This window comes from Micrasema longulum, unplaced genomic scaffold, assembly GCF_059751315.1.
Source record: "Micrasema longulum isolate JH-2025_06_02 unplaced genomic scaffold, ASM5975131v1 h1tg000938l, whole genome shotgun sequence".
Classification (NCBI taxonomy): domain Eukaryota; kingdom Metazoa; phylum Arthropoda; class Insecta; order Trichoptera; family Brachycentridae; genus Micrasema; species Micrasema longulum.
In genome coordinates, this window is record NW_028278129.1 from 126,702 (window position 1) to 151,991 (window position 25,290).

Here is a 25,290-nt window from a genome sequence, read left to right on the forward strand (position 1 = left end):
CATTATTTGTCAAGTATCACAAGTTTTGGTTTTGTTTCATAAAGCTATGAGAAGATTCGAGGTGCTAATCAGCAAGGTGCTGTGCCCGCTAACTACAGGTGCTATAAGTGCTCCATGCCGGGACATTGGATTAGGAACTGCCCCTTATCAACATCTGCCGTAAGTACATTCACTTTATTATTATTTTCCAATCATTCAAACTTAACCCTATGTGTACAAAATAATGCTTTTGGGGATAAGAAGTACTTTATGCTAAAATCTCTTAAATTATTTTCTTTCTCGATGTTTATGTTCTGAATGTGATGGTATTTTGTTTTGAATTGTTTTAGGAGCCGATAGACATCAAAAGAAGTACGGGAATTCCTTGTAGTTTCATGGTTCCCGTTGAAGGTCCTACTGCTCCGGGTGCTATGATGACTCCAAACGGAGTATTTGCAGTCCCAGTTGTTGATCAGTAAGCCTTTTTACTTTACTGTTTTCCACGTCCGCTCCCTAGACATACATGCGTGCTTTAAGGATTGTGCGTCCTTCTAAATCAGGTCTGCAGTTTGTAGTTCATACATAAATTGCCTGAATACAATGAATGCGCCCACCCCTCTCCTGAAACTGTTCATAAATACTAATGTATTTCTCCAGTTTTTCATGTTTACTATCAATTTTTTTAAAGTAATTTTCTGAAAATTTGATATTTTCAATCCAACCGGAAAAATAACAAGACATAGAAACTTTAAAAGCTTTGATTGTACCCCTCATCGCAGTATTGCTAATTGCCTGGATATACTGAATAGCATAAAATATGGCCTCGAATATCCTAAAACGTTTAAAAAGCAAAACTGTGGCTATGTGTGAGGGAGGACTTACCCCGTATGACGTTTGTTTTAGTTTTTAATGTATCATCATTGCGCCTGCAATATCTGTTAAGTGGCATTTAAAAATAAATTAAGAATATAATTTAAACAATGTACATTTCGATGGTGGTTTCTTTTTTTATATATTTTTCATTGATAACAAAAAGAAAAATATGCAATTTTTACAATGCGCAAATATTTCAGTTTATTTTGTCAAAATAACGTTTTGTTATCTTAATGAGAAATTAAAAATACCTTTAAAAAAGAAAAACCACTTAATGGATTTGTATTTTTTAAATGTGCTTTCTGTATTGAATATTTAAATAAAAATTAACTACATGCATCCCCAATAAAAAAATCTCATTCTCAAAATCTTTTTTAATTTTAAAATTATTATTTAAAACATTTGTCAAATTAAACTTACTTTTTCTTCTCAAATATTGATAGTGTTTAATATAAATTCCTAATTAGTTGATGCACATTCTCAGTCAATTTTTGAATTTCAGAAAATTCCTGGTGTAAATTGTTTTGATTGTGCATGGTCGTAATTAAAAGCTTTCAACTGAAATTGATAAATAATTTTTGCTAATTTTTTCAGTGAGGCTTATCAGGCTTCCGATTCTGGAGTGGAACCGGTAACTGGAGCTAATGATGCTCCTCGTCAGGAAATACCCGAAGATCTTCTGTGTTCACTCTGTCATGACCTTCTTACTGACGCAGTCATGATTCCGTGCTGTGGGAACTCATTTTGTGACGAGTGTAAGTACAAACTGTTTTGTAAATATTTTTTTTTTATTAAGTTTTTTACACCCTGCTTTAAGAAGATTGATAAAATAATGTCTTATTAAAATTTTTATTAATTTATAGTTTAATATTAGTCAAACTTCTAAAGATAATAATTTCTTCCACACTTTAGCAAATCATAATAAGAGTTAATTTTTATAAAAGATGAGCTTGTGTATGGGAATTACCAACATACATGTATTTTTTCTGTAAAAATTTTATACCTTATTTTTGTGAAAATTACCTCAAGGGTGCTGACCTACAATATATACAAATACTTTATTAATGTATTATGTTCAATTTTACAATTAATACACACATAATTATTGTATGTAAGTGCTTGTGTTCATTAAAATATTAATAAAAAAAAAAACATTCATTAAGTTTACAAAACAAAATGTAGGCAAAATGGTGACAGTGTGTAAAGTGGCCACTTAAACCAGCCAATGACAGGTCATGAGTTCTGTAAATGCCTAGACTTTTATATTCCTTCTCTAAAAGGTTCCCCATCTCTGTTATTCGTTTATCTCGGCAGGCGCCGTGGCGCAGTTGGTTAGACGGCCAACTGTGAAACTGGCGTCGCGGGTTCGATTCCCGCTAGTTGCGAGGAAAAATCTAGCAAAGATTTTTTTCTCAATTGGTCTGGGTGTTGTGGTGTATTAATCATAACTTCATTCCATATCCTTTCTTCCCTACCTGGTGATAAGCCTCTACAATAGAGCCTTAGCAGGTTATTCCTTTAAACAGTAAATAATAGAATACTCTTTTTAGGTTTGGTTATAAATTCTCCAATATTTTAATAGAAACAGTCGAACTTGGTTATAATATGTTCACAGAAATAGCGAGATCTCGGATGTGATGAGGAAACATTTGTTGACATTTTAGTCAATGGTTTTTACCATACATTTATAACGAGCTATTTTTCGGACATACCTAATAAAAATATTGTCAAAAACTCTTTTATTGTTTAAAAACATAATTTTTAAAATAAGAACCTAAGTAAAAAATCCGAATGTGTGGCTAACTCGGGACCGATGCCACTGGGCACCGGGATCAGATGACATTTATGACACTATAATTGGTGTTTTCGCCGATAACATTGGAAAATTTTATTTATGTTTTTTTTGGACCACAATAGGCCAAAAGGCCCAATTACAGTGGTGAATTACAGCACAGGACACCCAGGCTTGAGAAAAATCACATTAAATTTTTGTGTTCTCACCGGGAATCAAACCCAGAACCTTCCGATTGTAAGTCAAGCGTCTTGACCACTACACCACGGCGGCCGCCATAAGTGTGAAAAATCCAAGCTTTGTGAACTCGGTACGTACCGGCTCGGCACTGCATTACAATTTACAACTTCTTTTGTAGTTTATGGACGACATCCTTATTTCAAAGGTTTTTTACGTTTTTTAAAATTATATTCTTTTAATGTTCTATTGTCAATGAATAATAAACACTACGAGTGGGTGATGTTAGATCAGTTATAAACTAACCCTTGAATTATAAACATGTCTACTAACAAGAGGAAGTGTCTCTCAATTCGAGAAAAAGTGGCAATTATTTGTGAAACAGAATGTGGTGCAAACAATGTTGAAGTGTGTAAAAAGTTTTCTTTATCCTTCTCCAGAGTGGAGAAATAAGAATGTTTTTTTACCTGCATTTGAAATTTAGTAATTTTCCTTAGTAGTTTTATTTATCTGTATAAACTAACTATATGTATATTTATTTGTTAACTTTACAATATGCAATGGCGATTGGATTTTTAAAAAAAACCTTGGTAAAACGAGCAATTCTTATAACTAGCAAATTCAGTCCATCCAATCTTCCTCCTAATTCATAACTGAGTTTGATTTAATAGTCATTGATTTGGTAATTTATGAAAATGAATTTTACTGTAAAATTGTTTGAAAATGTTGTCTCTAAAATTGATTGTGCACAACAGTATTTTAACCCTTTATAGGACACATATTTTGTGTTGATTTACATCTTGCAAACCTAATAAAATATTTTCTTTTTAAAGATAACAAACCTCTTGCATTTTAAAAAGCCAAGTGAAATACTGATCTACCAGTGGAAGTTATTATGATACTCTTGTGACATAAGACTTATTATTAATATATTTTTTTTAAATCCCTCAATCCTGGTGGTATGTTTATGTACCACTTTGTTTTAAGTGTGCTGTAAAGGGTTAAAGCAAAATAAAATGACGTTTTCACCATATTTGGGTTAACATATTAACTATTAGATATTTCGCTTTCAGGTATTAGAAGTGCGCTGCTAGAATCCGAAGATCACGAGTGTCCCGACTGCCGGGATAAGGACATCTCTCCGGGGACCCTCATCCCCAACAGGTTTCTCCGCAACTCGGTAACAACATTCCGGAACCAGACCGGATACACTCCGAGACCGAGACCAGCTCCCGTTTCCAAGGGTAAACTATTCCGTATTGTGTGTTTTGTTCTGATGCTTTTAAACAATATTGATATGATGGCTATTATTTAATTGAACAAAAATATTCTTAACTGTAAATGTGTAGAAGGAATGACCTTGTGACATGAAGAATTAATTGGCACGATTGGCATGGATTCTCATTGTTTCATGCAATTGTATCATGGCATTTTTTTCCCATTCATCACAATAATTCTATAATTTCTAATAAATAAACCTCCCGTTTCGGATTTTGTCGTAATTGATATTGTTAGATTGGTAAGAGGTTAAATATTCATGTTTATATCATCGACTGTGTTCAGGTCAAAGGCTTCAAACCACAATTCTGGAAAATGCAGTTTCATTATTTCTAATGTGTTTTAAACCAATTGCGTAGGTCTAATACACATTCTAGCAAAACAATTAGAACTGCAAATGTCTATTGACTTAAATCCTTTTGCCAGAATGTGTATAAGACCTACGCAATTGGTTATAACGTATTTGAAATAATCAAACTGCTTTTTCCAGAATTGTGGTTTAACCCGAACACTGTCCATTAAAGCAGGAGTATACCATAATTTCATACCTATCACATTGAATGATTTTATGAAATCTGCTAAGGTATTAATTTTCTTATACAAATTGATTCAGGGGACAATGTTTAAATAAATTAAATTAACTTTTTCCTTTTTTAAATCTTGTCTTCTCCCCGCTAGAAACATGTGTTTTATTTATTAAAATCCCGGCTGGACTGCAAACCATAAAACTACAGCCAATCTTAATTTCATAGTTATCTCCAGATAAAAATGTTCTTGTAAGGTGAAGCACGTCATATAACATAAAACTTGTAGAATTCTATTACCACTGTGTCCACATATTTGGTGACTGGAAAGATATTTGTATAATAGCTAACTTCATGCCTGTCCCTTTAGTGCTCGCACTGCATATATGTGTATAGGCTTCTCTATTATTAGCAGACTATGATTTAATTTTTAACACATCGTGTTTTTTTTGCCTTTTTTCTTTTTTGTTATTCATATGGTGGATGAATTTTTTAATTAGTATTTTTTTGTGTGTTGAGTTTGCTTTTATTACTTTATCAGCTCCTCCAAAACCTACACCCGTTGAGCCCCAATCCACTCCAGCTACTGAGCTCCCCAAAATACCGGAAAAAAAGGACCAAGACCCTAAAACCTCCAATGGTCCAACGCAGCCCCCAGGTTTGTAACTAACAACTTTATTATTGTAGATGTATAAAAGTTGTTTTCGGTTGTAAATATTTAAAGAATATCTGACTTGTAAAATTAATTTACTTGTAATTTATTTCACTCTGGGTGAGTGTTTTCATTATGGTAAAAATCCGAAAAAGGAAATCGAGCCTATACATATCGCCTCGAAGTGTAGAGATTGGCGCATTTGTCTCATATGCTTCAACTCCCGTGTTCTTTTCCATGGTAGGGTCGACGTGAAATATGTGTTTTAAAAAGTGTCGCCAGAATATTTCATTGTCCCTGGACTGGCACTTGAAGTGAAGACAGATCGCCTTACCTTCCATGTAACAAAAATGATCCACGATACACTGCAATTGTAATACCAATGTAACACGCGGTTAAGATAAACTGGATGTAGCCTTCCAATGCAGCGCCCTATGCACCATCAAGTTCGGATTAGGGTTTGTTGATTGATTATTTGTTTAATACGTAGTTTAAATAATGACATAAAAGTTCATTTGGCTACCCTGCTTGAATTTCTGGTTCAATTCTTGTGCCTGAAATCTTATATTACTAACTCCAGAAATATTATTATGATTTGTTTGTCGCGGTATAGGAGTCGAGCCCGTGCGGCGCGTATCCCGCGACAACGACGCCCTGGAGGACTCGGATGGCTCTTACGAGGACAACATCACCGTGGAGGTGCCGCACGGCCCCAGCAACGGTAGCCTCCCGCCCCCCCCACACACACACCCACACAATCACCCCCATCACCCGAGGAATTACGGTACCGTACACCGCCCCGTCCAGTGTTGCATGCCGTAGAGATGCTGTTACTAAACTTTATCTGTCCCCCTTTTCCTTAGAAAATCACCGAAACGGAAAATATATTCATTCCTTGTCGTCCCTGATAGTAGTTGTCTCCCCGGCGGAGTGGTTTCAGACTAGAATAATTTGCTGAACACGGTTGTCCACTTGAAATAGTCGAAAACTTCTTGGATGATTAGATACAGGCATACCAGCAAATACAGCTTGCCTGTAATCCAATAACAATGGAGTTTTATGTACCATTAATACTCTTATTGTGTTTCTATTGATTTCTGGAGTTCATATGAGAGAAGCGTTCATTTTCTTTCCCTTTGTCTGTGGTTTTTATAGTTTATTTCTGGGGACCTACTCTATGGTCGCTCTGTCTATTTCCGACAATTTTGTTATTCCGGTCATTCGTAGATTTAGTTTTTTATAATGCTCGTAATACACCTGGACTCCAGAAATCAAAAGAAACAGAATGAGAGTTATAATGATAGGTAAAACTACAGATATAAATGGAATGAAAATGAAATCTCACAAAATGATCGGGCAAAATTGACAAACATAGTAACTTGTTGGGAAAATGACACTTTATGAAAAATAAAATGCACGGATGGCGGGGATATAAATCTGCAGAAATGGACAACGCCCATAGTGTAAGGCGTGATTTTTCTCAAGCCTGGGTGCTCTGTGATGTAATTCACCACTGTAATTAGGCCTCCTGGCCTGTTGTGGTGCAAAAAAAAAATGTAAAAAAAAAAATAAGGCATTGACTAGGACCCAGGAATAGACGATGAAAACCATAGACAACGGGAGAGTGCTCCTCTCTTCATGGACTCCAAAATCAATTCAGAACACATGATAGCATATTTTCAATAGATGGAGAATTGTTTTTCTGAACATCTGGTATTAGCATTAGTGTGCCTGTCTATAGCACATTTGGTCCCAGCTTATATTTTCAACAAGGCTGACAAAGCATTAACATATTTTTAAAGTGGTGTTTTTTTTATTAATATTTCATAATACCTGGACTAAATCTAAAATCTAAACTAAATCGACTACTCTTGTAACAAATAATCAGACTTTTGAATGCTTTTGTAAAAAAGTAATGCTGTAAATGGGGATAAGTTTTGTTAATAGATGAAGAAATTGAAAATAAAATAGTGCATTATTGGAATTGGAAAAAAAATATACAAATATTTATTTGCAAATTTTCATGTCACGCTACATCGAATTTATGGTTAGCGAATACAATTTTGAAGAACGATAGTTCCATTTATAAATAAAAATCCTACCAAAATGATAAAACTACTAACAAAATCGCATGGTTTTTTTTTTTTTTTTAAATTCACTAGTTTAGATTTAAGTAACCAGTATTCGTAGAGTTTTGTGTTAGATTATTAACCTGAGTGAATATTTACGTCTTTTACAACACTTAACATAATTTTTCTGTTAATTTTCTTCCCACAACACAGCGAGTTCCCCTCATTCTCACCCACCCTATCATTTATTGTATAAGTTTTGTAGATATTTGGTTCATTTTATCGAACCTGCTTTGGTTTTGGTTGTTTTTTTACATTTGTGTATTGCATATGTGTACTTTTTAATTTGAACAAAACGCAGAAAAATTTCTCAGGAATGCCACAATTTTTTATATTTTAAATATTTTCTTTCTAAATAAGCTTAATAGTAATAAACAATAATGAAGTTTTACGTTTTAATTTATACATATTATAAAAATCGCAAAATGTTCGGGCATGCATACAATAAAGTGAATTTATTTATTTTTACAGGAGCTAACTCCCACAGAAGAGCTCCTTTGAAACCCCCAGGAATAGAAACTCCGCCAAATGCTCATGCTGTAAGTTACCTATTTATTTTACAAGTTAATTTTTACTAGTGGGATCCCTAAATATTTTTTTTTTCTTTTTTATATTTGTAGCACTAATATTGTGTGATACTGTCGACCATGATGTCTTATTAAAAAAGCTCATTGTACCACTTATTTAGTTTTTTTTCTACTGACCGGTTTCAAAGTTACACAAGCTTCAATATGTTTCTCTTTTGGGTGATACCGTGTGTGTTGGATTTGCTGTCGGAACAAATCCAACAGTTTAGTAAACAAACTTGGTATCACCCAAAAAAGAAACATATTGATAACAGTGACAGTGAAAACCTTCGCACCTATTACACAAGATTCTTTATCAAGGTATAATTTAACAAACAAATTTGTTTTAAATTTAGTTAATTAAGAAAATGAATGCCTTTTCCCCCTAAAAAGTCATATCTGTACTAAAGAAATAATTAATAATAATTAATACCACCTAAAATAGTATGAGAAGTATTATTATTTTCTGTCCGTTGCATGATATGTTAAGTCATACATCACATTAAATTATAGATGTAAAACAAACAATTTCCTTAAAGTAAAAATTGTTTAGCCGAAAAACAATGACTGTTAGGTTAAAGATGATTTTTTGCAAAAGTCTACCAAATTTTTCTAGGTTTTTCTGGTGAATTCAGTATCATTTTCGACAATTACAAAATTATCAAAACAAGACAAATCCAAACACAACTACATTAGAATTTGCACTAAATAAAATACTATCTGTACTGTCGGTTCTTTGATGTTTTAGTAAACTAATTCAGTAGTGAGCGTGAGCAAACTTAGGCTCGGTTGTTTGATCGTTAGTAAAAGTAGAGTTTTACCATAGTTTAATTTACCAACGATTTTGGTTTTACTATCGTTCTACTATCAGTGCATTGTTTCACCCGCATTTTGACCATAGTAAAATGTAACCACTGGTTTTTCGATTCCAAAGCTCAAAAATTGAATATTGTGCTTTATTTATTTTTTACAAATGGTTACACTGTGGAATGTAACTTTGAAAACGTCTAAACACCGAACAAATTAAACCACGTGACAACATGGTATGGGTATTGAGTAAACGCAACAAAATAACATCGGTAAACAGAATCTTATAATTATTTTTTTTAAATACAATTTAATGAAAAATATCCTTGAAAAATATAAAAAATAAAAAATATTATTGAAATAACAATATTATAATATCTTATTTGAAAGCAAGAATGATAAGAAAAAATAAATGACAACTAAAATACTGTCAATCCAACAAGATAGCAAATTTTAGCCCTGGAATATTATAATGCAGGAATATAATATAATATTTATATGTTCTTTGTTCATACCATTATTTATAATTTATAAAATATCCAAAACATTTTTTAAAACTTTAACTGAATTATTTTTAAAAAGAAGACAAGATTTGACTGACACAAGATTGTCCGTCCTAGGTTTGGTGAAATAATACTGCCAAATTGTTTTCAAAATGTTTTCGTTTTCTTGACAATAAGTACAAAATTTTATCATTAATAGAACCCTCCGATTTATATTGATCATAATAAGCGTAATCCATTCCGTATTCATAAATAAAAGCAATACTGAGAGACGTGAGCAAATAATGACAACCGGTAAACGTCAAAAAATGACCCCATCTTGATTATTCTACTATAGTAAAACGTTTTACTCGCCAACATTGGCAGGTAAAATTTTTAACTAATGGTTAAAGACTTTTACTATCCACCGTTAGTTACTATGGATGAAACAACCCATTTTGTCAATTTTTTACTATTACTACGGATTTTTCACTATTACTAACGATCAAACAACCGGGCCTTAGAGCAGTATCAATCGAAATTCACAGGCATGTCTCTAACTAACAGAATTTTGTTTGTATCCACTCCACCAGCAGATTTCGTTCAATAGCTTTATGTGGTCAATATTTTTTTATCATAATGTACTTTTTAGATTTGTAATTATTATAAAATATATTTTATTAGTTTCTCAATGAAAATACTACACATACTTATTAAATTGAATTATTACTAGAACATCGGTTATTACAGACACAATGAGGGTAACATTCATAACAAATAGATCGTTGATTATCTTATACTCGTTACAATAAAGTCAATTTATACTGAACTCGGTGCTTACATAATATATGTATTATAATTGTGAGGTCTATTATTATTTTAGGGTCAGGATTATGTTCGACCACCGGGACAATCTGCATCATATCCTGGCCAAGTCAGACCTCCAGCACAACCGTACAAGTAAGTTAAAATTTCAATAATAAACATATACAATATAAAATCTTATTTATCTTAATAATGTTATTAAATATTTGTATATAACCGCTTACTGACTTTTCAATGTCTACCAGTTTCGAGATATACCCGTCTCTTCGCCAGGACACTAATTAAACTAACATGCAAAACCCACTATACACCTCCACCATAGTTGTTGCACGAAATTATAAAACTAACACGACATGCATTTTAATAAGCACATGCACTGATTAGGACAAACGTGCACTGATTAGGTTATGAAAATATTTTATGTTGTGGGAGAAATAGTTGAAAAGAGGGAGGGGCGTGAGTTTAGTAGGTATAGGGTGACCATTACAATGGAACAAATGGGCTATATTGAAAGGTTGTTTGGTTATTGATCAAAGTAACATTATTTTTTAAAGCTTTCCTAATGTGAAATATTTCCATATTATTTACTTTTAACCCTTTATTATGTATATGTAAGATTTTAACTCCTGTATTTTTATTAAAGTCATGATTAAAATTGATTAGGTTTTATTAGAATTTTTTCTTCTGATTTCCTACTACTACCATTACACCATTCCTGTAGGGATAGGCAGAGAGGATAGAATGCTACGTGCGTCTACTGTTATCCTGGCATACATTTCTAGCTACTTCCACATTCATCTTCCTTCGATTTGACTTCGCTTCGATTGTGCCTTAATTTTGACATGACCAGACTTGAGATTTTAATTTGTCTGTTCCAATTTTGTCCATTTCAAAAGTTGGCGAATAACTGCTCAACTAACTCCTGGATGCTTAATAATTTAATATTACTACTATCTTCGTTATACCTTTGTTAAAATTTAGCTTTACTCGGGTTTCCGAAGAATCAATCATCTGTGTGAATTGATTTTGTAAAGATTTTTACAATTAGTTTATTTATTAATTCCAGTGCCTATGCCGGAGCGCCTCGCATGTATGGCGCCCCTGCTGTGCCCTACCAGCCCCCTTACCAGCCTCTGCCTCCAGGAATAAGAGGGCCCCCTACCCAAGGACCCCCGGGGTAAATTTTTTATTTTATTCATTTATAAAACCGACGAAAGTCTCACATTTTAATTGTAGAGAAATTATACTTACAGTTGAATGAATTGTTTTATTTTCTCAATTAATCTAATGATGTTTTATTCGTAAACCACGTTGTATAATTTTTGTTTTTTTTGCAGCATTTCGGAAGATCCTTTGGAAGCGTTTGAACGCATGATCCGAGAAAAAGAAGAACGCGCCAGAATGAGAGAGAAGAGATCACGGACCAGGTCACTCACTAGATCCAGAACAAGGTCACTCCGTTCTCGGTCCAGGTTCACTAGATCTAGAACTCGCAGTCGGAGCAGGGTCATTAGATCTAGGACTCCGTATTCCAGGTAAGGCCATAGTTTCTACGTATAGTATTTATACATAACTCATAAAGTGCTTTCTTCAGCTCTTTTGCTATTTGGGGTTTCGATTTGTCCGTGCCAATTTGCCGTGGCCTTGATTTTAACCTAATCGAACATCCGTGGGCATTACTTGGAGTTGGTATAGTTGAAGATAAATTCTCCCGATCTGTGAGTTTTTCTGCGAGGCATAAACATGGATAGTTATCGAGGGCACCTGAAGTCCACGGTACACTTACGTATATACGCAATGGAAATGACAAAATCATGTTTAAGCGAGGACTTTTTGCTTTGATTGAGATTTGTTTGTTAATCAATAGATGTTTGCATTTCAAATCCTTTTACTAGACTATGTATAAGACCTACAAAATTGGTTTAAAATACATTAAAAATAATAAAACTGTTTTTCCTGGATTGTGGTTTGAAGCCTGAACACACAGTCGATATATTATACCTTTTATTATTATTTTATTCCTATTTGTGTACCAGTAGCATAGTAATACTCTTTCATGAATTTGAAAAACATTCATGACGGTCGCCATTTAGGATACGTAAGCATAATCATTTAATATTCTATTTGCAAAAAAAAAATGTTTGTCGAGCTGTTTCTTTACGATTGTGAATTTCTTGGCCAGATCCCCCTCCCGCTCGCGGCCGCCCTCCGTGAGGTCTCCGCTGCGCCGGGTCCCCGACAAGTACGGGCGCTCCTTCTCGCGCACCCCTCCTCCCCGGAGGATCCCCTCCGCTGCAGTCCCCCTGCGGAGACGTTCCAGAGACAGGAGGTCCAAGTCATTCTCCATCAGCAGGTAATGTCCTCTTTATCTATTTATGTTTATAGACAAGAACTGGATTTATGATGGTGTCCAGGCGGATGAAGGATACAGCTTTGTGTGTGAAATAGAACCAGAATCCTGGATGAGCATTTTCGACTCAAATGGCTACTCTCGGGTAAAAATTTTGTAGTGTAGTGGTTGGCGCATCCTACCATTCTTCAGGTCCCTGGTTCGATTCCTGTCAGGGTCGACGTGAAATGTTTGTTTTAATGGTGGTTAAACACTGCAATATTTCAGGGTCCCTGGGCTGGTTGGTACCTGAAGCGTAAGACTGATCACTTCACCTTCCACGTAACAAAAATTATCTAGATACGCTACAATTAGAGTGCCAATGCAGTACCCTATGCACGATTTGGGGCAGACAGGGGAAATAAAGATAATTTCTGTTTTTAAAAATAAACGGACTACTTTTTAGATTACAAAAAAGCGTTTGATAGTCCGCACAGACCCACACTCGGGAAAATGCTAGAAGCATATAGGGTGCCTATAAAACTAGTCCAACTTATCAAAGCCCTTCACTCAAATGGCGTATGCCGAATCAGAATCAACGATGTTGTCACAGATTGGTTTGAGGTCATCACCGGAGTTCGTCAAGGTTGCGTCCTTGCCCCATTCCTTTTCATAATCCTCATGGACTTTATCTTAAGGAATTCAATTCCACTAGATTGAGGAAAATCCATCTCCTCGTGTAAACTCTGCGATCTAGAGTATGCCGATGAAGCTGTTATAATTGACGATTCAGTCAGGGGTCTTCAGGCCACTGTAGATAGCCTAAATAGGTACTCCGCATGCATGGGTTTAAAAATCAATATTGCAAAAACCCATGTATTGTGTAACACTTTATGCCGTGATGTCCAAAATCCCCGCGTAATCGAGAGGGTCGAGAGTTTCAAATACCTGGGAGTATATGTTATGGAAAATGGCAGCTTTCAAAAAGAACTGGAAGTGCGGCTAGGAATAGCAGTCGCCACATTCAACAGTATGAAGGCTGTCTGGAGATCAGATATTTACCCAGTGAAAACCAAATGCCGACTATATAACGCCTGTGACACCTCACTAGGGCCAAAAACAGCAAAATTCAGAGTTTTGAGAATAGGTGTCTCAGAAAAATCTTGGGTGTGCGGTGGTTTGACTTTTTGAAGAATGAAGTAATAAGAGAACGGACACAGCAAACTCCGGCGGGAGTGGAATATAGGATATATTGTTTATTTGATTATTTATCGTTTTTTAATTTCTGATATTTCTTAGTTGTCTAATTATAATGTTATATGTATTAGAACCTTCAACCCAGTGTCTATATTAAAATTATTTTCTACCGAATGGTTTGCAAATTCAAAAAATTATTGTTTAGGCACCTTAAGTGTTATTTTACTCGTTAATATTAAAGTCTCTTTTAGTTTTCCTGTCGATTGAATCAAAATCATCACAATATAATCGGTATGTTAAGTGGTTAAAAACAAAGTTTTTTTAAATTTGAATTATAATGAATAACCACAAAGTTAATGCTTCGAATATAAATTTTATATATTATTTTGTTTTTAGATCTCGTTCCCGGAGTCGATCGGTTTCACCTCGCAATGTTCGAGTCCCGCGTCGCCGTTCCCCAGCCAGATTCCGCTCCCCTCAACGGGCCCTGCCGGCTCAAGGCAGTCCCAATAGGCCGAGGTGTGTTATCAAATTGTTCTCCGATGTATATTATTTTACTAGAACAATCTTTCTTATAGTCCTAATTTTTTTTCTTTTGCTATAATAGGTCACAAAACCCATTTCCATAATAGATACAGTGTATGAAAGAGGTCTCGGGTTTGATTACCGACATGGTTGATATAAAATATTTATTTAAAACGGTGTTTCACTTTTTACACTAGAACATTTCATAGTCCCTGGACTGGCACCTGAAGCATAAGACTGACATATCATCCTACCTTCATGTAACAAAAATAATCATGATTCGCTGTGGTTGGTGTACGAATTTAGTGCCCTATGCACCATTACGTGTGTGAAGGGAATGATGATGAAATTTTAATGCAAGTTATTTCTGTTTAGAAATTATTGATATGTTAAAGATAAGTATGTTTGCACGGTGTAACTTTGAGACTTGAGCACGCCAATACATGACAGGAATTATTTTTTTTGTATTTGGTTTTCATAGTTTTAGAATTATCAAAAAAAGGATGATTGAAATTCTAATCAACTGGCAGTTGAAATTTGATATCTCTTGTTTTTATTAAGTGTCGATTACCAAAAAATATGTCCAAAAATTTTTATTTTTTATTTATTGACAGTAACAGTTACATGGCCATCGAAATAAACCCACAAGTTTTAAATTTTATGATTGTGTCCATAATTTGTGATCAATCGGCACATTATTATAACATGTATTCATGAACTTGTTATGGCTTTTTAGGCTGAACCCATATTTAGCCATAGTAATTAACAGGGAAAAATACAGTAAATTAGAAGAAATAATAACATTCTAATAATAAACTATTATACAATACAATATTAAGAAAAACACCAAAAAATATAAAAAGAATACTTACAAAAATTATATTATAGAGTTACAAATATGATTTAAAAAACGGAATAAAGATTGAAAAATAATAATACAAAAAAAATAACCGTGTAAAAATACTAAAATAGAAATTGTAAATACATAATATTGTAATAAGGCAGATACCTGCACTGTTCAATTTCGTAATACCACAAGCTCATCCCTGAGTAGTACCTGCTAATGTCACTCAACAAAAATATTCTCGTTTTTATTACGGCTACGCCAGAAAAGTCTTAAAACTTCCTCGTTTTTATTACAGTATTTCGGCTACTCCATGAATTTCTCATAAAAGAATTTCGTAACGCCACAAAGTCGCCCCTGAGTAGCGGCTACTGACGTCAATCAACAGAAACATCATAATTTTTATTGAGGTTTTTCGGATACGCCACAAATTAATAAAAAAAGACTTCGCTCCATATTCTAATCCAACCTATTTAAATCGAAACATTTTAAATGAAACAATGAAATAGGTTATATCAACGATTTGTTCGTACACTTATATATAATCAAGTGTTAATGTTAAAATGATGCAGCTGCTTTAAATGAAAGTGTTTTTTAAAAACATTTATTTGATTACTTTTTGCATAGTTATAAAAACGTCATTAAATTCAGTACCTATTGTCTGTTGGAAATTATAAATAGTGTTATGGTGGTCAAACTGACAGTTGTATTTTACTAACTTAATTGCAGATTTAATTAAATTTGAATTGTGAGAGATTGCTATTAACATGATAAATATTTTTGCTGTATTATACACATTTTAAAAATCATTTTACATAAATATCAAGTAAAATTTTTCTTAAAAAATAAATTATGATTGGTAGGTCTTTAATAGGGTATTTTCATAAAACGGGGATAACGTCAAAAATACATTACAAATTTAATGCAGATTTTTACGATTCTAATGATATGACTACCAATGTATGATAAACATGTTTTCATTTATAATTTTCGGGTTTAAAAATAAGCATATACAAAATGGCTCGCAGTTGACAACACATCATTTTGACGTCACGCATTATGATCCGAGGTCGCACGAAAAAAATATTGTAATTTTTTACTTTTTGTGGTCCTGTGGCTAGTGTCTCGGACTCACGGCTCAAAGGTCCGTGGTTCAAATCCCACTACCCCAACTTGATTCCCTATTTCTAATAGCGAGTTATTTACAACTTATTTTAAATGGCCCTCAAAATTAAATATCTGGGTAAATCATAAGAATGCAAATATTTGTTTTTCCATTAAAAAAAAAAACTTGAAAAGATCCTATTATGATTTGAAAACAAAATGTCAAAATTTCTCTTTGTTTTTCGTATCAAACAACTGTAAAAAATATAACTTGCATCATCTTTTCTCGTACTTAATTTTTCTCGAGTAAAAGTCGTCAAAAATAATTATTGGCATTTATTTCAACGTTATTCCTGAATACGATGTATTATGGTTATGTCTACCATCATCTGTCATGTATTGGCGTGTTCAAGTATCCCATTTAAGCAGTTTTTAGATACCCTTAAAATGATGTATCTACCTATCCTAAAACACTGACGAATTATAAAAAAACACATTATACCACTTCTTAAATGCATGTTCCACCGAATTTAGTGTGTTGATGGCACACCAGTATCACAATCTATTTCTGCAATTTTAACGAATCGAAGCGGTTAACATACATTCAATCCACAGTGCATAGTAACTAAGTATCCTAACCTTATTTTTTATATTTACAGATTTATGAATGCACCCCCGTACCGTGAATTGAGCCGTTCTCCTCGAAGATCCCCCCCTATACGACCTCTGTCCGGATCTATGCCACCTCGCTCCTTCCCCTCAGATGGACCAGGATACCCCTCATCCAGGTACGCTCTACACTCAAACAAAATATTGTGTTCGGAAATTCCTCGCGTGTTATGCGTATAAAGTGCTGTTGACCACAAATATAACTTGTCCGAAGTACCTGACTATTTAAATTATAATGGTTGTATTTTTTTCTTTACAATAGCAACATTGCTCATGTCACTCTTTGATTAATATTTTTTTACAGTGGTAACACTGGTACTTTTTCATTATTTAAAAATTGGAAGTATTCTTCTAGCATTTGTTTTTTTTTTGTTGTTTATTTTTCTTGTAAATTTGAACTTATTGAAAACGTTATTTTGTTGACTAGGATATTTGATTTGATTTTATTGGATGTTGAAATTGATTATTGACACACTGTTCGTAATACTTATTATTTGATAGTTGTTATTATTATGTTTTAATAACCCTTGTATTATATGTACAAAAAAACTGTGATATTTTTATACCTGAAACTGTTATATATTATTTGTAATTTTTTTTAAATGTTGAAACTAGTAAATATATAAATATGTGATAAAATATAACACAGAAATTATTTTCACTGACAAAACATTATGTTAGCGATACTGATTTTAATTTTATACCTTTTATATTATCATAACTTTAAATACCTACTCTACTAAATATTTATAGCACGAAAGATCATCACATTTTGCTATCCTTTAGGGATAAAATAAAGCATATTGTAACATATTTTAAATGTAGAAAATATGCATATAAAATGAAAATAATATTAGTAACACCCCTTTTTCTAAATGCTACTCTCTTTTCTTTCGGTCATATGATACATAGACAGTGAAAACATTTTACCCTGATTACTTAATAGCCGTAAATGTTCAATTTCATAGTTTTAATATTAAAGTATTTTATTTTTGCTTAATAAAAAAAATGTGTAATATTATTATTATTATTTTGTTAAATAACAATATTTTAATGCATTTTTTAAAATGAATATACTTCTTTAATCAAATGAACCCATATGTACATTTTAAAAATATATTTGACATCATTGCTTTATTTCAAGTATGTTATATTTATAAAACATAATTCACACATTCTTAAATGACCACTGACTACAGTAAAATATAATTTACTCTCATTTTTCCAATTGTTTCCATGTATGGAAACAACTTTATATTTCTGAATTATGTTTTTAATACACGGAACTTTTTTTAAAGAATCAAAGTAACATTAAAATATTTTTTTCTGTAATCATAAAATAGTATGCATATTCTTAAAAATGAAATATTTTCAAAACCCCACAATTCTCTGGCATTTAGGTAAAGAGTACATGTCACTAGAATTGAAAAAATGAGGTAAGTATGCAGTTCCATTCCATAAGGTCTACGGAAGGTTGGGCGAAGAGATACAAGTTGGAAAACATTTTGTATCAAAATTGCTTTTAATATCATGGAAATCGCAAATATGAGCAGAAACACAATATGACCTGTACCTAATTTATTCCTAAGCTTGTAAAAGTGTGTTTTAAACATTCAAATCAGTGAGAAACTTTAAATGACTCCTGCACAATCAACTAATAGTGACTTATACCCCTTTACATAAATGTCAGTTTTACAAGATTTTACAGTTTTTTCCCACCGATATATGCATTATGTATTTTCATTTGAAAGAGTACCATTCTGATGCCACATTGCCCAACTTGATTACCATTTTCTTGCGCAGTCATTTATGACTAGTTAAAAATGGCTCCAAAAATAAATATTTAGGTATATGACGTAAACGCAACAATTTTCAAACAAAATTGATCCAAATTTTTCCCCACTTTTCTCTACAAATAGTCTCCTAATCGCAAATACCTGCAAATTCGTATATTTTACACATACATCACAAATACTTCTTAAAAATAAACTCTTCTTCAGTTATTAATTTGTAATGTATTTTTTATTATGTCTGTGATACATACTGTGATACGTGTTAATATTTTTACAATTCTAATAAACTCTTAGAAAGAACATTCTGTCTTTTTATTTTATATTTAAATTTGGTCACATTTCACGTATAAATATGTTCAGAAACTTTGTTAACAATTTGTTTCCAAAAAATGTACAAATGTTTATATCTTTAAATTGTGATACATTTCTGCTCAAGAAGATTTTGATTATAGACATCTAGCCTTGGTGATTTAAAAAAAAGTAGTTTGTAACAAATAAATTTTTAAAGCTTGTTAGTCTAAATTTATTTTCTTACTATTTGTTCATTGTTTTCCTACAAAACAAATTGCGTTTGTTATAATAATTAAATAAAATAATTCTGTTATAGGAAAAACATAATAACACAAATTAATACATGCATGTTAAGCATGTTGCTAAATTGCCCAATATCTATTCTTTAAGCCCGCATTTTACATATTTAAAAACTGATCAGATTTTGATTTGGAATGTATTCTGTCAATTAGTACGTACACAAATCGGTTAAATCTTTTTATTCACTGCAAAATTTTAGAACGCGTCCTAATGATGAATTTTTTTCCAACATAAACTCTACACAACAACAACTACGTTCCAATCGGAAGTGAATTATTAAAAAAAATATAAAAAATATGATTTATTTCCATACAAGAAAAAAGTGTGGAATGTGTTAATTTTTGTTCCAATAATTCATTCATTTTCTCACAGAGAATTATTTTTGCATAGTGTGCCCAAAATGCTTATTTATTGCCCATGTCAAATATATTAACACCATCAAAGCACTGTTTTCTAAGAAAAGTGGCATCGTTGCTCGGGTTGCATAGGGTTAATTATTTCTATGTCGAAATAACTACTTACGTACGACAGAGATGGCCCTTGTATGCATTTTCAAAATATTAAATGCTATAAGTGATCCCCCATCTCTGTTGCAATCAATTTATTTTTATGTTCCCAACCGTGTCACCAGAAAGTCAACTTCCTATTTATCAAATCTTCTAAGAGCAACTTTTGTTTTTATATCCTATTGTCCAGAATGTGTAGATTAGTCAATTCGTCACACAAATTAGAATTCTTTGGGGTAGATCTTCCGACTTTTCGTAGATCTCCTTACCATTACCTCAGTGTGGGATGAAGATGAATCGGCATGGGTTATCTCGAAATCTTGTATGTTGATCATGTTCTTGAATATATTGTTTACCATTATTTTATTGCCCTTGTTTGCCTTTGCTACACAGTTTTATGTTCTTTTTGTTTAGTTTCTTGTATATATGTTTCTTCATGTAACTGTTGCATTGGCTTAGGCCGTATATATAATAAATAAATAAATAAATAAATGTCCACAGACCAATTCCAAAGCAGAAAATTTTACCATGTAACAGCAAGTAAAATAAAAATAAAATAGATGTACAGTAAAACCTTGTTTTTACGTTCCTCGATTTTACGTTTTCCCGCTTTTTACACCGAAATGTTCAGGACCCATTTTTCTTCATACATTCTCATACAAATATTCCCTCCAATTAACGTTTTTTATATTTTTCATAACCTCGGTTTTACGCTTAAAAATTTCGGAATTCACTTGATGTGTCAAAAATGACATTATGTTGTAAAAATGATGCCACGGCCCACGCGCCACAAGAATAAAAACAGGTAAACAACTAATAAAGCATAAATTATTGTCTTAACCTAAATTCAAAGCAGGTGCAGTGTAATGAACCTTTTTGTTTAAGTGTCTTCGTTTAGGGTTAATCTTAGTTTTCATTTGAACAAAAACGTCATATTTAGAAACAATAAAGTTTTAATATCATTGAATTGCGATGTTTTAAACATAACAATATAAATATTTAAAGTTATAAAAAAGATGGTTCAAAAAGCCGCGATCTATATGACAGTTTTTTTTAGTGATGCCTTAAAAAAAAAAGTGATACCGTAAAAATAAAATTTCCGAACATTTAGGGGAAAAATTATACTATGTTATTTTATGCAAATCATAAATTATATTTTCGTTTTTTTTAATTACACATAAAATAATATAACATGCTGTTTTTAAATCAAATAAAAAAATAGATTACATAATATTGTTTGAAAAAGTATAAAAATATTTTAGTGAGATCATTGAAAATAGGTAAAAAAAAATATGGTCAATTTCCACTTATCACCGTTTTTACTATTTTTCTGGAAGTATATGTACACCATAGTGTAGCAAATCAATTTTATTTTTATGTTATTTCTATTTTTTCCTCCGTATTAAACTTTTTTTTCTTGATCCTTTAAAAAACGTAAAAAGGGGGTTTTACTGTATGATTTCTTGTTTGCAATTTTTTTTTCAATTTATGATCAATTTCTCCCTCAGAGTAATAATTCTCTAGAGAAGCCCTTAAGTTCTATTTCATAGAACAAAAGCGTTCCAAATTTTTGGTTTGGTTTTAGTTTGGTTTTTAGTTTAACAAACGCGTAATGGACGGTTTCGGTTAGCGCTCTCAATTCTCAACTCGAGTACCTACAGCCCGTTGTATTGCTGTAATCTGTAGCTAACTTCACGGTCAATAATCATTGAGTGGTTTTTAACAGTTGGAAAGATTCATCTGTAACTATATTGTTTACCTTTTCTACGACATACATGTAGTCTTCTCATCCGACTCAATCAAATAGAATTTTGATACCTCTGAAAACACGATTGCACAATAATCATTAAGTACAGTTGCGTCTCTCAAGAGTCCACTCTAGTTTTTCTTAATTTTCTTGAGTTAAAAGATGTTTTATCGGTCTCTATGCACTTAACCCCATTTCATTCTTCTGTGAATGATCCCACAGTTAGGCAGATATTTGCTTAGTACGAATTAAAAATAATAAAATAGTTTTTTTATTTCTTGCTCATCTCTATCAGACAACTTGCTCTTCCTTCGCCACCTGATTTCCTCGTTAGGTAACCTGTTTGGCGATTTTTTCACAGCAGCTTCATTATACTCCACTCTTCTAAAAAATTCACACACAAAAATGTTTTCTTTCACTATAGTCTATATAATACTTTTTACTTCCACCGAAATTTATTTGAAACGAAATATAAAATTAAGTATAATGAGTATGTTACCTACAAGCCTGATGTACTGTTATAAAAATAAGTGTCGAAGTTCAATTGTCGTTTTGATGATCTTGCACCTTTGATTGTCGTTCACTGTATATATTGCTATACTTATAGACTTACTTACAAAATGTACAGTGAATTCACAATAAGCATCAATGTGTCTGTTGAAATATTTAATTGTCTCATTCCATATTCGTTATTATGTAAACATTTGCATTATATTCTGTATATTTTTAAGTACATTTTTTGAAAAAGTCATATAATATTGTTAATTATTTTTTTAATATTAATACTATGTAAAAAATATGCACTGTTAGGTACATACAATTTTATATATATATAATATTGATTCCTTTTAATTGATTAACTAATTAAGTACTTGTGTTGCTCCGTGAAAACAAAGATTTATTTTATCAGTTTTATATCACATAACGAACTTCATTAACATATTTTTATCAACACTCTTACCTGTGAAAACAAATAAACGACATTTAAGTTTATTAAGTCAATCTCTTTCCAATTTACTCCTATGATTTATTCAAACAATCTTTATTCTTTATTTACCTAAGCCATGTAAAAATCTGACATAATGTCGCCATCTTGGTTTTATCTGTTTTACCGTCTAACTGTGAAACACTGCTTTATCGACAACGCGAACCGCTGTAACATTCAAAATTAAAGGGAATACATTTCCTTTACATTTATATATATATTTTTAAAGTTTCCTAAATTTTCTAGAAATCCTCATGTGATAAAAAAATGTGCGTCCTACTTGTAGGCTGCAAAGTCCCGGTTTTAGAAATGCAGTGCCCTATTCTATCATTGGATCGGGATAAGGGAATGATCTGATAATGTAAAATTTAAGTGATTACTTAACCAGCAACAATAGGATCTTTTAAAATCATCATTATTTTCAAATTAGTAAAAAATTATGTTGGTAACTGCATTATTATTTCTTCCTTGCGACATCAAATAAACTATCTACAATGGTTTAAAATACCCATATTTTTAATCACCTGAAAACAAGATATTTCGCACCCTATGGGCCATACTTGTGCACAGTGTTTTTTGAAGTGCACTTGTCGGGATGATGGGTGACATCTAAATGACATGACGCCAACTGTGAGCCATTTTGTATGTGCTTTTAAACTCGAAAATTATGATTTAAAGCTTGTTTTTTATCAATTAGATTCATAAAAATCCTCTCTTTTCATTTAATTTGTTTTCAACGCCATTTCTGATTTGTGAAAATACCCTATTTATAAGCCCTGTAAATTCTTAGAATCCGATATTCGTCTACAAACATTTGGACATTTAAAATGATTGTTTAATAAATATAATGTATTAAAAACTTAGACTTAGTACAGTGCATATTTTATTTATTACTATTTGGATATTTTTGTTAGTATTTAAAATGTTGATTGAAGAATTATTTCATGTAGAAATTAAATATCGGGGAAATCAAGAAATGAAACAACGGATTGAAACAACATTCTGTAATGAATTGAAGATGCTACAGATGCTGAAACAGGAATTCCAATGATACGATAAAGATTTTTTATTCACCGCAGAGCTACAAACGCAGTACAAAATAGTTTGGTTAACTTTGATTCTGTTTTTATTTTATAAATTCGGGTAAAAAAGAATAAAGATGCGATGAACTGAAAATATTTATGGATTTTTTATGACCTCTTTACATCCTTTTTAGTAGGAGCTATTTTTCAATAAACAGGTGGAATTTATCGGATTTATACATTTATTTCACAGAAGGGCATTTATTTTGAACTCCAGATTTTTTCATATGTCTTACCAGCTTTTCCAGAGGGTTTTTTTTTAGCAAAATTAGGAACAAAAACTGGTATAAAAGAAAATGTATTAGACTTACTAATGATAAGAAATATGTGTTTATTGTCTTTTTATCATTATTAGTCTTTGAACAACATTTTTTACATTTTATATTTTTTAAACTAATATATTCATAAAAACAATCTCCCTTTTCCAATCTTTTTGAGCACACTCGCAATCCTTCTTTTCATCCTTTCTTGGCTAGCTTGACCATATTTTTTTCTTATGAGCAGACATATAATTAAAACAAAAAAAAGAATGCGAAAAGTTTATGGGACATTTATTGTTTTAAGCCAAGTAGAGCAAAATACACAACCAAACACCAGTGGGGACTGCGTAGAACTAAATATGTTTTAACCTGTTCCAAAATATGAAAAACTGCATAAATAGAAATCATCTTGAGAAAGACAAAAAAAGAGACTTAAAAAATTCCACTTTTTTGGGCAATGATTTGAAAAATTACACCACATCCTGGCAGAATTAAAATATAAATTTCAGGATGTCAACAAGTAACACAAAATCTTCAAGCTACTAAATTAAAATATAATACAATGTGCAGTTTTGAATTTTGAGAACATGTTATATATTTCGTTAAATGAAATTCCCTTTCATTTAGTTTACAGTTTTTAAAAATAATAGAGATTACATAGCAGAAAAGAGTGGAACGTCATCAAATACACTTGACTGAGTTTGTTTCGTTTAGATAAACAAAATTATTTAGCATTAAAAAACTTGTAATATCAGCATTATTAAATTTTAAAAACCTAATAAACTTGACAAATCACACAATTGCAAATATAATATTTTGTTTTACCCATTGCGACAGAATAATGAGTGACTCTTACTGTGAAACCCAATCCAAACGTATAAATTATGAGTCATACTCTTAGCAACTTTTTCATCAAAATAAAATAAAAAACAAATTTATAATGTTACCAATTTTGTTTTATCATTTTTTTATTTGTATTGTTCTATGCTTCAAAAACAGTATAAGATAATTAATTATAACCACTGAAATATTTCATTTAGATTTTTTTCTTTCCTCCTTTTAATAGGCAAAAAAACAATGACGTGCTGAATGGTTATATAGTTTCCTAAGAGAGCGGTGCCATTATCTAGCGCCCGTTATGTAGCGATGGATGATACCATTAAACTATCTGCAAATCAGATAGCGGAGGTTTCGTAGAGTGTGGAACATTTTTGTGTTTTTTTCATGCAGCAATGAAGATTTTTATATCTGGACTATCAAAATTTCGATTGATTTTTTACGAAAATCACAAAAAATTTGAAATAAATACTCTGTAACATGATTTTTAAATATCTCGTTCTCCAAACTACCACTTACAATGGCTTCTCATTTTCCATATATATCTACTAATAATGCTAAGTATGTCTAGATTGTTCATTTTTTGCCGCAGTGCATCTCAGTTTTATAAAAATAAGTTAGTAAAATTAGTTTCTCAGTTAATCAAATTGGGTGATCACAGCATCGCTCTCTTTAAGTTGACATCTCTGGCCATCGTTAAGATGGCTGTCTTGTTACGCCACCACATCACAGCATAT

General features: G+C 32.0%; 1 protein-coding gene across 5 annotated transcripts in view; it reads left to right on the top strand.

Annotated features, from left to right (window-relative positions):
• snama (something that sticks like glue) overlaps positions 1–25,290 on the top strand; it is a 40,372-nt gene that overhangs the window by 3,859 nt on the left and 11,223 nt on the right. The window contains exons 4-16 of one of the 5 annotated variants that reach the window (XM_088232021.1): positions 45–159; positions 330–454; positions 1,447–1,607; positions 3,895–4,065; positions 5,165–5,281; positions 5,889–6,059; positions 7,876–7,943; positions 10,143–10,219; positions 11,151–11,261; positions 11,422–11,619; positions 12,267–12,437; positions 14,007–14,129; positions 16,743–16,871. In XM_088232021.1, coding sequence (XP_088088147.1) covers positions 45–159; positions 330–454; positions 1,447–1,607; positions 3,895–4,065; positions 5,165–5,281; positions 5,889–6,059; positions 7,876–7,943; positions 10,143–10,219; positions 11,151–11,261; positions 11,422–11,619; positions 12,267–12,437; positions 14,007–14,129; positions 16,743–16,871 — 1,737 coding nt within the window. The remainder of the gene's footprint in view (positions 1–44; positions 160–329; positions 455–1,446; positions 1,608–3,894; positions 4,066–5,164; positions 5,282–5,888; positions 6,060–7,875; positions 7,944–10,142; positions 10,220–11,150; positions 11,262–11,421; positions 11,620–12,266; positions 12,438–14,006; positions 14,130–16,742; positions 16,872–25,290) is intronic. The other 4 variants (XM_088232022.1, XM_088232023.1, XM_088232024.1 and 1 more) reach the window with 4 other exon arrangements.